We start from the raw sequence: 12,777 nt of genomic DNA, 5'->3' as shown, positions 1-12,777 counted from the left end.
TCAAAGAAGTACAAATAAAAATAGCACGGATATAGCACACAGTGCTCGGCTGCTAACACCCGGGCCCGGAGAGTTCTCGTTCTTGGCATGAAGCCACAGCGAGCACAGCTGGGCCTTACACGGTGAGCCTGTCCCGGTTTGATTCAAGGCGGGGGAGACAAGGGGCGGGGCGCCTGGGTGGCTCAGTCGGTTGAGCATCTGACGTCAGCTCAGGTCACGATCTCATAGTTCACGAGTTCAAGCCCCGCGTCGGGCTCTGTGCTGACAGCTCGGAGCCTGAAGCCTGCTTCGGAACCTGTGTCTCCCTCGCTCTCTCCCACCCTCTGTCCCTCTCTCTCTGATAAACAAACACTGAAAAATAAAAATTAAAGACATTTGAAAAATCAACAAACAAAAAAAGGCGGGGACACAAGGAAGGGAAAGTGAAGAGCCCTGTCCCTCGCGCAAAGCCCTGTCCCTCTGGAGGGGTGCGGGGCACGGAGAACTTTCTCGTGACTCAGCGAGCTGGATCTCTGGCAAGCAGGCTCCCAGTGGAGAGGGAGTAGACGCCAGCGACAGACTGGAGAGAACTCCTCGTCCTCCATTTTACAGCTAACCCTCGGACTGACTGGCTCCCGGGGAGGAAGAGTTGGCTCAGGGAAATCCCTAACTTACCACGTCCGCCTCAGGCTCTGGCAATTCTTTCTGTGCCTCGGGCTCCTCCGATGTTGGCTCTGGGAAGAACAAAAATTCAAAAATGAGGGCGTTCCATGGGGCGCCTGGGTGGCTCAGTCGGTTAAGCGGCCGACTGCAGCTCAGGTCATGATCTCACATCCGTGAGTTCGAGCCCCGCGTCGGGCTCTGGGCTGACCGCTCAGAGCCTGGAGCCTGTTTCGGATTCTGTGTCTCCCTCTCTCTGACCCTCTCCCGTTCGTGCTCTGTCTCTCTCTGTCTCAAAAATAAACGTTAAAAAAAAAATTTTTCAAAAATGAGGGCGTTCCTTAAACACAGTCACCACGCCGCCCAGCACTTCCATCCCCGGGAATATCCCCAAGAGAACGAAGCGGGGACTCGAACAGATGCCCGCACACCCACGGTCACGGCAACACTACTCACGACAGCCAAAAGGTGGAAACAACTCAAGTGCCCATCAACGAGTGGCCAGATAAACAAAATTGCGGTGGAATATTGTTCGGCCATAAAAAAGGATCAGGGAGGTGGGGCGCCTGGGCGGCTCGGTCGGTTAAGCGTCCAACTTCGGCTCAGCTCATGATCTCACAGGTCGTGGGTTTGAGCCCCACGTCAGGCTCTGTGCTGACAGCTCAGAGCCCGGAACCTGCTTCGGATTCTGTGTCTCCCTCTCTCTCTGTCCCTCCCCTATCCCTCCCCTATGCACGCTCTGTCTCTCTCTCTCTCAAAAATAAACAAACATTAAAAATCAGAGGTGGGGTGCCGGGGCAGCTCGGTCTGTTGAGCGTCTGTCCAACTCTTGCTCTTGGCTCAGGTCATGATCTCATGGTTCATGAGATCGAGCCCCCCATCAGGCTCTGCACTTACAGTATGGAGCCTGCTTGGGATTCTCTCTCTCTCCCTCTCTGCCTTCCCCCACTCACATGAGCACATGAGTGCACGCACGCGCTCTCTCAAAAATAAACAAACATTAAAAAAAAAAAGGGAACGGAGGTCAGGTACCACGCTACATCAGGGACAAAGCTCAGAAACACGATGTTGGGTGTAAGACGCCGGTCACAAAAGACCATCTACTGTATGGATCCATTTACGTGAAATGTGGACAGCAGGCAAATCCATACAGACAGAAAGTGGATTAGCGGTTATCAGGATCTGTGGGGCAAGGGGAAGGGGGAGCGGCTGCCAAAAGACTGGGGTCTGGGGGCGCCTGGGTAGCACGGGTAGTTAAGTGTCCGACTCTTGGTTTCGGCTCAGGTCTCACAGTCTGTGAGTTCAAGCCCCGCACCGGGTTCCACACTGACACTGCGGAGCCTGCTTGGGATTCTCTCTCTCCCTCTCTCCCTGCCCCTCCCCGCTCACTCTGTCTCTCAAAATAAATACACTTCAAAAAAAATTTTTAATTAAAAATAAAAAACCAGGATCTGATGCAATTAGAAGTAAAGATATAGGGTGAGCTGATGCCAATCTTTCAAGGTGCTTCAAGTAGCTTTCTCGGGGCAGCGGGGAGGGGAACAGGATGCAAATGCTCTAAAATTAGATAGTGGTGATGGCTGGAACAGTTTTGTGAATATACCCAAAATCACTGAATTGCGCCTCAAAGGGATGAACTTTGGGGCACCTGGGTGGCTCAGTAGGTTAAGGGTCTAACTTCGGCTCGGGTCATGATCTCATGGCTTATGCGTTCAAGCCCCACGCTGGGCTCTGTGCTGACACCTCAGAGCCTGTAAATTGCTTCGGATTCCGTCTCTGTCTCTCTCTGCTCTCCCCCACTCGTGCTCTGTCTCTCTCTCAAAAGTAAATAACAAGACATTAAAAAAAATTAGGAGCACCTGGGTGGCTCAGTCGCTTAAGCATCCGACTTTGGCTCAGGCATAATCTCATAGCTCGTGGGTTTGAGTCCTGTGTCGGGCTTTGTGCTGACAGCTCAGAGCCTGGAGCCTGCTTTGAATTCTGTGTCTCCCTCTCTCTCTGCCCCTTCCCTCCTTGCTCATGCTCTGTGTCTCTGTCTCTCAATAATAAATGTTAAAAAAAATCTTTTTTAATTAATAAAGAAAGAAAAAGCTGACAAGGGCAGGAGTAGACGAGTGGAGGGAGGCAGGGGAATGAAGGCCAAGCAGTACTAAGATTGTTCTAGGCCTTCAGCTTCTGGCCTTCCATTGCTCTTCCCACATGCAGAAGCTGGGGCCCACGGAAACCGGCCCCGCTCAGTCGGCGCATTCGTTTCTGCCGCACCCACTCTGGACGCCGAGAATACCCAGGAGGGTGTGTTTCTACCTCCTGATCTGCTGCTCACACAAGAGACGGGTAAAGCCGGTGAGTTTCCCACCTGCCGTGGGCCGAAAGGAAGAAGCAGCAAATGAGACGGAGCCAAAAGACTTTGGGGAACAGGACACTCCAACTTCAGAAAGGAATCCCAAGAGGGGAGACTGAGGCACAGAAGCCAAGAAAGAAAATCATGAAAAAGATGGGACAGACGGTTCCAGGAGCTTGGCGGTGGTGAGACGGGTAACCAAGAAATCTAATGCCCTTTGAGAAAACTGAAGGCATTCAAGATGCCAGATGGAACCAAGGCCAAGGGGAGGAAGACTGAGGCAACCTCAAGGGTAAGTGGGGGGTGGGGGGGCTCCTGGTGGCTCAGTCAGTTAAGCATCCGGCTCTTGATTTCGGCTCAGGTCGTGATCTCACGGGTTTGTAGGATGGAGCCCCGCATAGAGCTCTGTGCTGACAGCAAGGAGCCTGCTTGGGATTCTCTCTCTGCCTCTCACCCGCTCATGATTGCACGCATGCACTCTCCAAGTGGAGGAATAAACTCAAAAAAGAAAAAAAAAAAAAACATTGCTTAAAGAGTATATCGGTTTTGTCTCCTACAACACAATTTATATATATAAAATCCAAGTCATGAGATATGATACCGGTATATGATGTTCATGGCTACGTGCAGTAAAAATGTAACTAGCAAGCTTGAGGGGGCGCCTGGGTGGCTCGGTCAGTTAAGTGGCTGACTTCCGTTCAGGTCATGATCTGGCGGACCGGGAGCTCGAGCCCCGCGTCGGGCTCTGTGCTGACAGCTCGGAGCCTGGAGCCTGCTTCCGATTCTGGGTCTCCCTCTCTCTCTGCCCCTCCCCTGTTCATGCTCTGTCTCTCTCTGTCTCAAAAATAAATAAACGTTAAAAAAAAAAAAAAGCAAGCTTGAGGATGATAAACACCAACTCAGGATAATGGTGGCATCTGGAGAAAGAGAGAGGGGCTGGGGGAGATGTGGCAAATGGAAGGACTCACTGCCACAATGTGGTCGTCATTGGGTGATGGGTACATGGGGGTCCATTCTGTTATTCCCTATACTTTTCCTGACTTGCCTGAAATACAGGTCTATAGTCTCTTATCCAAAACCTTGGGGTCGCGTAGACTTCAGAATGTACAATTGTCAACGGAGTATGACACACGATCCCCCCCCCCCCCCCACCGCCTCCGGCAGACTCTCGACCAACACGCCACAATCTAACTCTTAAAGTCAGTAGCACCGCAGGAAAACATTCGAAAATACACACTAAGTGCTTACATTGACTGTAAGTACTCTTGTTCCAGTCTGGTTTATATATTACCACCAAATAAGTTTGGATGCCAAACTCTGTGGGAAAAAAACTGGTTAGCCCTTAAAGTTTTTCTTTTTCTTTTTTTTTTTTTTTTTTTTTTTAATTACAAATATGGGGGAGCTCGGGTCGCTCAGTCGGTTAAGCGTCCAATTTCAGCCCAGGTCATGATCTCACTGTTCCCAGGTTTGAGCCCCTTGTCGGGCTCTGTACTGACAGCTCAGAGCCTGGAGCCTGCTTCGGATTCTGTGTCGGATTCTGTGTCTCCCTATCTCTCCGCTACTCCCCCGCTCATGCTCTGTCTCTCTCAAAAATAAAAAGAAACATTAAAAAAATTTCTTAACGTAAAAAAATTAAACACACACATACATACATAATTAAAATTACAATATGGGGGCAGCTGGGTGGCTCAGTCGGTTAAGCACCCAACTCTTGATTTCGGCTCGGATCTCGATCTCAGATGCGGGATGGAGTCCCGCGTCCGGAGGAGTCCCAATCGAGTACTTGCTCGGCTCGGAGCCTGCTTGGGATTCTCTCTCTCCCTCTCTGCCCCTTCCTTGGTTGCACACACACGCACAACTGCTCTCTCAAAATAAACAAATGAACAAACAAATAAAACTATAAATATGGGATTATAAACCTGTCCTCTTAATGGGAATTGAGGAACGCCTAAGGAAGCAAAGGTTGTCAACAGAGACCTCCAAAAGGTGTTTGCCCACTTACCCACTTTTACCAATGTGTGTTTTAGGCCCTTTACCCCTGCAATCTGCCATAACAAAACAGCACGGGGGGCGCTTGGGTGGCTCAGTCGGTTAGGCATCCGACTTCAGCTCAGGTGATGATTTCGCGGTCCGTGAGTTCGAGCCCCACGTCCAGCTCTGTGCTGACAGCTCAGAGCCTGGAGCCTGTTTCAGATTCTGTGTCTCCCTCTCTCTCTGACCCTCCCCCGTTCATGCTCTGTCTCTGTGTCAAAAATAAACATTAAAAAAAAAAAAAAAACAGCACAGACTGGGTGGCTTCTAAACAGCAGCAACTTCTCTCTCCCATTTCTGAAGGCTGCAAGTCCTAAACCAGGATGCAGCATGGTCACCGAGACCCTTCCTCTGGGTCACAGACTTCTCACCGTGTCCTCATATGGAGGACTGAGGGAAGAGATCTCTCTGGAACCACCTTCCCAAGGCACTTATCCCATCCATGATGGTCCCACCCTCCATGATGGTCCCACCCTCCTGATCTGATCAGAGCACCTCCCAAAGCCCCTACCCGCTAATCACATCACATCAGGCGTTAAGATTTCAACGTATGAATTGGGGGAGGGAGGGGGACAAAACATTCAGACCATGGCCGGCCCCTCTGTCTCCAGCAGGGACAGACCTCAATCCCCTCCCCAGCTCCCAAGAGTACAGGGATCACTGTGGGTGTCAGGGATGCTGTGGAGGTCCCCATCTCCTCTGAACCTCTGCTGGGTCAGCTGGAAAGCTCCCCACCAAACGACAAAAAGCCTTAGAGCTAAGGGAGTCATAGATTCTTTGTATTGGATGGTCAAGGCTTTCACTGAGAATCTCCTTCCCTTCTCACACTGGAGGAGTCTCCAGGTTGAACCTCGCTGCGCCTCCTGCTCCCGCCGCATCCCTGGTCCAGGCGCCCAGCCTCCAGGAGCTGGGTCCATTTTTAATGCTTCTGGGAGAACTCAGAACAAAACATTTTGCTGGTCTCTAACCTCTGGATCCTAGGTATCCTGTGGACCCTGGACCTCTCTCCCACACCCATGCTTAACCACTGTTCATATGAAAAGAGGATTCTATTTCTGTCCTTCTTGAGAGGCTGCTTGCAGTGGGAAAATGTGGGGGCTATACTTAGTTCACAGTCCTATCTACACCGGCCAGAGCTCCAAGGCACGGCCCAGCGACAGCAACTGCTACCAAAAAAAACCTTCCAACCCACAGGAGAGGCATCCCTGAGATCAAAGCCGCAGGAGGCAGCCTCTTTAAACTCTCTGCTCCCTCAATCTAGACATGGGGCTTCTTTTTGTGTGTGTGGCCCTGAACCTGACCCTCCTGAGTCTACCAAGGCTCCGCCAAAATGAAGGCAGAGACGCAAGAGCCTTGAACAGATGGGAGAAAGCAGCGCTCAGACTGAGGATTCAAAGGGCGGCGAAGCAGGCTGAGTCTCCATGGTGATGGGCTTAATGGAAGAAAAACATTATTTGTTTTGCCACCCAGGGTGAAGACGGGGAAAAAGGAAGAGACCAAACCCTCGGCGGTGTGGTCGGAGCAACCTGGAACACTGGAAGTGAGGAGGAAGAAGAGGCTAGGAGAAAGAAAGGACCGGCTAGTGAGCTCCGGGGTCACTGGGTGGTTGAGGGTTGGCGGGGGGGGGGGGTTACTGTGAGGAGGGAAAGAACAGGACAAGGCTGGCCAGGAGGAAAACACAGAGACAGGAGCCCAGCATCAGGCCTGACACTCCACTCAACCCCCCCACAACCCTCAGACCCTCTTTGAAGACACACATTCTGCCTCCGAGCTCCTCCCCAGCGTATACCCACCAAGCTCCTCCTTGAAGGAATCGGACTCCGGCTGGGGAGGCAGGGCGGCGTCCCCAGGCTTCGAGGCCACGGTGGCCTCGGAGGCTCTTTGGCGGGCACCACGGCTGGCGCTTCCCTGGCCACTCAGTCTCTGCTTCTCTTCTTTGCCGGACATGGCGTGGGCAACACCTGCGGACACACGGGCAGCTGGGGGTCCGCAACCGGATCCACGCCTCCCAGCCCATCCCCCCCTCCGTACACGCGGTCCCTTTTGAATTCACAAACTGAGACCCCCTCCCCATATCATATTCATATCTGGGGATACCTCACCCTGCTCCATCAACCACCCAGGCGTGGTCACACACACCTTCAGCCACTTTACCCCTCCGGGCCATGGGTGGAGAGAAGGCCCCGGGAGGGGAAGGCCGTCCCCCCATCCCTTGTCATGATATCAAGTCACCGAAGCAAACCAAGATGATTCTCCTCCAACCCTCCTTTCCTCCTGAGATACCCCCAGCAAGGAGGGGGGGGGGGGGGGGAACGTGCTGACAGCAAGGAGCCTGCTTGAGATTCTCGGTCTCCCTCGCTCTCTCTGCCCCTCCCTTGCTCACGTGCTGTCTCTCAAAACATATAAAGAAAAAGAGAAACAGTATTTGCAACACATCTCTTTAGGTTTTCATTGCTGGGGGGGGGGGGGTGTAGGAACTCCGTTTTGTGGGTGCTGAAAAGATCTCTTCGCATAGTTGACTGAGGAACCCTGAACTAGGCCACAGTGAAGCCCAACCTCATTTGACTCCTAAGGCCGAGAACAGACTGGCAGAAGGAAGGAGAAAAGTCACCCGACACGGAATTTCCAATTGGGGGGGGGGGGGGGGAGAAAATGGGGCAGGAGGAAGGCCTCTCGGGCGGAAGCAGGGGCGTTCGCGGCGGGCTTGCAGCGGCCCAGGGGCACTGTGTGATTGGCCGGGCCTTCCGGCTCCAGCCCGACAGCCACCTGTGGCTGCCACAGGCATTGATCACAGGTTATGAGTTCCAGACTTGAAGGATGCGTGCTTTGCTCCAAGGAGAAGCGTTCTGTTAGGCCAACGCATCGATAAAACCAACCGCAGCCCAGCCAGGGGCCTCCAGAGAAGCGGCCTGCGGCTGGAGCCTCCCGGGGGGAAGGTGGGGGCGTCCTCGGGCGAGGCCGGGAGCACCCTCCCCAGGGGCTCACCCCCAGATCCGCCAGGGCGGACCCCAGGAGGGGCCGCTCCAGCAGCCTGAGGGCTCTCGCCGTCACTCAGGAAGGACTCAGGGGACCAGCGGCCATGTCCTCAAAGTGGCTGCCTGTCGTCGACAAACCTGCCCTTGCAGGGGCTTCCTCACCCCACGGTCACAACTGCCTCCCCCCCCCCCCCCCCCGCTGCTCCGTCTCAACCCCAACCGCCCCTTCTTCTCCCCTCCCCCACAACTGCCCTTTCTCCACCCCCCCTGCCCCCTTCTCCCCGGACACGGCCGCCCTCCCCTCCCCCACAGCTGCCCCTTCTCCCCGAAGCTTCCCCCGTCTCCCCTCCTCCTCTTCGCCCGCGACACACACCTCACTACGCCGACCCCGTCCTCCCTAGGCCGACGGACCGGCCGCTCCGTCTGGGAAGTTGCCCCGAGAGGCCCGCTCCCGCCCGCGCCTGCACGCGTCGCCAAGGCAACCACGGGCAGGGACGGGTGAGCGGCCCGGGCGCGTGCCCGCGAGCCCGGCGTCCTCGGCGCAGGCGCAGGGCAGCTCCGCTCCGCCGCTCGGCAGCCCGCCCCGGCCCGCGTGCGCCCCGCGGGGAGCGGGGGCCAGAGGGCCCGGCGAGCCGGCGAGAGCCACCGTGGCCGGCAGGCCGGAGGAGGCGGGGTTCGGCCCGAGGACAGTCTGGAAGGGCCGAGGCTGAGGCCACGAGCCACCCTCCCGCGGGACGGCGAGAGCGCCGGCGGAGCCCCCGCACCGACCCCGCGCCCCGGTCTGCGGGCGCGCTCCCGAGCGCGTCCAGCAGGTGGCGCCCGGCGTCCCGCCTGCGGGGCTCGTGGACGCTCTAGAAGGCGCTCCAGGATTTCGAGGCAGCCGCGGCTGCAGCTGGGTCCGGGGGAAAAACCGGGGCTGGAGCACCCCTGCCCTCCCGCTGGTTTCCCTCGTCTGAGCTCGGACTGGGGTCTCGGAGCGCCTGGCGGCGCGGGGCGGGGGAGGGGAGGGAAGAACGGAACTGGAGTCTTTGGAACCTGAGGATCGGCTCTGGGAAGCGTCGCCCGTTTTGGGGGGAACGGGAGGCGGGGACTCCCTGGGGAAGGTGACCGGGCCGGGGAGGGGCTCGGCTTTCCGTGAGAACAAAGGCTGAGTCCTGGGGAAGCCAGAGGAGAGGGGTGTGCCATGGGGGGGGGGGGGGGGGGCAGACCTCAGCCGGTGCTAGGGGGCGCTGCGGGCCGGGGCCGCGGAGGGGGCGCCTGGAAGCCCGGGCCGTACCTGCGGCGCCAGAAGCTGGAAGGAGTCCTCGGAGATCTAGGGGGGGAGGCTGAGTCAGGGGAATGGGTAGGCACCCTCCCTGCTTCCATCAATAGTGCCTAATTAAGACAAAGCCAGCAGCGAGCCCACTGATTACATTTCCATGAGGAGCTAAATTGATGACATTTTCTTTGCCGGATGCGGAGGGGGGAGAAGCTGGGACCTCAGTTCCCCCTTTTTCTGGTTGCCGTTCACACCTGACAGATCTCGTTCTGCCCGTCCACCGCTACAGGGCCGTCTCGGGGACTCCTGAAGGGCCCTTGGGTTAATCCACACCTATCCTAATGTCTGCACCCCACCTATCCTAATCTCCAGCATTGGTAGCCCCTGGCCTGGGCACTCCCCACCCCTGCTATCCTGGAGGTAGGTTCCTGGGCTCTGCTGGCCCCCTGCCTGGGCCGGAGTCCCGGCTGAAAGCCAGGATTGAAGTAGTGAGGGGTCCTGCCACACCCCTAGCCAGCGGCGCAGCGGGTAGGGCTAAGTGGGTGATAGATCCCCTAACCAAAGAGGCAGCGGGTGGCAGAGAGAGGTGGCATGATTGGCCAGATCCCCCAGGGAAAAGTCCCCAAGGAGTGAAGATTTGAGGGGAGGCATTGGGTGGGGAGTCTTCTAGGCAGGGCTCCTGGCTCCCTGGGGAAAAGAATGCAGTGTAGACCCCGTTTCTTTTCTGCCTGCCCCCCCCCCCAACCTTGGCTGTACCTAGGGATCCCAGCCCCCTCCATTATGCTAAATAGGTAATCAAACATCTCGCTTTGCTAATTACTGCTCAATCCGATTAAACGCTGCCGAAAGCTCATCAACAGAGGTGGAGGTAGGGGGGAGGGATGAAGGGGAGCCAACCACAGCTGTGAGGGGGGGTCTTGTCCCTGGGGGAATGAAGGGGCCAGCTGAGACACACGGCCAGGGTACCGAGACTCAATACCTCCCAAAGGAGAGGGACTGGAGGGTTGTGCCCACAAGCCCCTTACTCTTGCCGCACCCCCCAGCCTCAGCCAGGCCTTCCCCTCCCCCGCCCAGACCTTCATTACCCTCAGAACCCAGGCATCCGGCCATTCCCACAGCTACACACACCCCTGTCCCAGATTTAATAAGTTCTGTTCTCTCACTGTCAATATTTGATGTCTCAGAGCCATCTCCACGGAGAGAGGGGGACTCTTCCCTTGCTTCCCCCCTACCTTGGCCGTCCTTTGGCCACCCCGGTCTCTTTGTGCCCCCAACCTTCTCTAGCTGACTTAATGAAATGATATTAAAGTCTTAAGCAACTCCAAAAGAATGGTTGTTATGGTGAAAAGAGCGGGCAGGACGCCTGGGTCCCCGAGGGGAGCAAGGGCTGAGGAGGGGGAGAGAGCCACAGGCTAAGGTCTAGAGGCCTCAGTCCCCAGTGGGGAGCAGCAGATTTGGGGTGAGCTGGGGGCCGGACCTCTGGATCTTGGCGGGAAGTAGGAAATGGGGGCTGGGAGAAGGTGGGAAGCAAGGACATTCGGGGAGTCAGGGTCCCGGCCTGTTGTCCGGAGCATCCGTCAGGGATGGAGAGGCCAGCGTGGGGGGACCGGGCCTCTGTGCCAGCAGCCTCCTGCTGACTGTGCCCTGGGCCGGTCCCGTGAGAACCAGAGTAGATTTCTCTCCAGCCCTGACTCGTCCCTCTTCCCCCCTTGTCCCCCAGCAGACCCCCACAGGTGATTTGTAGCTGATGCCCTCACAATGGTAGGGGCCAGGAGAGAGTCGTTCCGGGACACGAAGGGCTGAGAGCTTCCAGAAGAGGAGAGAACAGAGGCCAAGAGATGGGGAGCCAGGCGCCACCCCCACGTCCCCCCACCCATCCCCATCTCACTCCCCTGGGGACCCTGGCCCAGCCCCAGTCCCCTTGGGGTGGTGGGAATACTAGGACATTTGGCTGGGGCTGATTGATGAGGGAGGAGGCAGCCACCAGGGCACCAAGGAGGTTGCTGTTTGCTGAGCACACAGATTCCTCCCCACTCACCAGCTGCCGCCCCCCAAGGCTGCTCAGTCTCACCGCCAGCACTGGGGCTGCAGGGAGCTGATGCCTGGGCTTCTGAGGGCAACCGGGGGAAGAGGGGGAACCAGGACCCCAGATGCTTCAATCCACCGCGGGAGTCGGGGGGTTCCTCAGACCCGGTGCCCTCAGAACTCGTTTCAGGACCCCACCTTCCCTGCCGCCTTTCTGACCTCTCTCCTCCTGCCCGGTTTTCGCTCCTCTTCAGACTCCCCCCCCCCCCCGCCCCACTCTCTGAGCGTATCCCAGCCCGCCACATTTCTCCCAGCCCGATCTTGAAACTTTCCCGGGAGGCGGGGGGGGGGGGGGGGGGGGGGGGGGGTGCGCCCTATGTTCCTGATTCCCCATATAGCCCCTTAGGAAACTCCATTTTTCTTTCTAACTGATATCCCACTTACGATGTCAACCATTCCCCATCAGAAATTCCCACCACAGCTCTTTCCTGAAAACCCCCACCATAAACCACACACACACACACCTCAACCTAATTTACATACTGCAGAGTGTGAGCCCCCAGCCAGGACAGCCTCTGCTGTTTGGGACAGGGGTGGGGACAGCTTCACAATCCATGGTCTCCAGCCTCTCAGTCCCTTTAGTTCCTCCCTGCCTGCCTGCTCTGGACCCTTTACGAGCAGCGGTCCCCCAACCCCCCGCAAAAGCTCAGAGCATCATCCTTGCCCACCCAGTGCTTAAACTCTACTGGAGGAAAACACACCGCACGCCCAAGAAACAAAAGGGGGGGCATACCGAATTAGACCAGCTTCCTGCATGTGGATTCTAGACCCTACGTGACTTGCTCCCCGCCAGGCTGAGGCTGGGGAAGGACAGGACACATCTGGAACATCCACAAGGCTGTGGATGTTCCCAAACATGTCCCAAGTTCACCTCTACCCTTTGCATTTGCTGTTCCCTCCGCCGGGGCGTGCCCTTCCCCCACCTCACTCAAGGTCTGACTCAAAGGTCACCTCTTCAGAGGGACCTTCCTGACCTCCTAAAGCATCTTCCCTGCGAATCTCTATCCTCTTCATGCTGTTACTCCGTTTTGTTTACACCGCTTGTCACTGCCCGGAGATGTTACTATGTTGTTCCCCACCAGGATGCGGACTTTGTGAAAGCAGGGACTTTATTTAGTCTATAGTCTCAGTGCCCGAGACCGTGCCTGGGACCAAATAGACACTTTACGTGATGCTGAGTGGATAAGTGAATGAAAAAAACAAAAAAACAAAAAACCAAAAAACAGAAAACGAACGTCTTCCCTCCCCTCTCCTGGCTTTATTGTGGTTATCGCCCGGGGAGCATGTTTGCGTACTTGTACCCGGAAAGAGGACAGGACGGCATGTGTCGTTCCGTGTGGAAGTCACCAGTGCTTTCAAATCGCTCGGAAGACGCACAAGCCGCCACGCGTGGGGCAGGCGGCAGGTCTCGTGTTGTTAACGGGCGTGCGTGCAGGGGGGAGTCCGCG

The 12,777-nt window shown here is 56.5% G+C and overlaps 1 protein-coding gene across 1 annotated transcript in view; it reads right to left on the bottom strand.

Moving 5' to 3' along the window:
- DNAH2 (dynein axonemal heavy chain 2) overlaps positions 1-8,502 on the bottom strand; it is a 93,038-nt gene extending 84,536 nt beyond the window's left edge. Inside the window, 3 exon segments of the mRNA XM_043582981.1 lie at positions 655-713; positions 6,805-6,972; positions 8,360-8,502. Of these exon segments, the coding sequence (XP_043438916.1) occupies positions 655-713; positions 6,805-6,958 (213 nt within the window). The 5' untranslated portion in view covers positions 6,959-6,972; positions 8,360-8,502.
- Between the last annotated feature and the right edge of the window lie 4,275 nt (positions 8,503-12,777).

Source organism: Prionailurus bengalensis, chromosome E1, assembly GCF_016509475.1.
Source record: "Prionailurus bengalensis isolate Pbe53 chromosome E1, Fcat_Pben_1.1_paternal_pri, whole genome shotgun sequence".
NCBI classification, from domain to species: Eukaryota; Metazoa; Chordata; class Mammalia; order Carnivora; family Felidae; genus Prionailurus; species Prionailurus bengalensis.
Note: the sequence above shows the minus strand (reverse complement) of the source record. Positions and strands in the feature narration are given on the sequence as shown.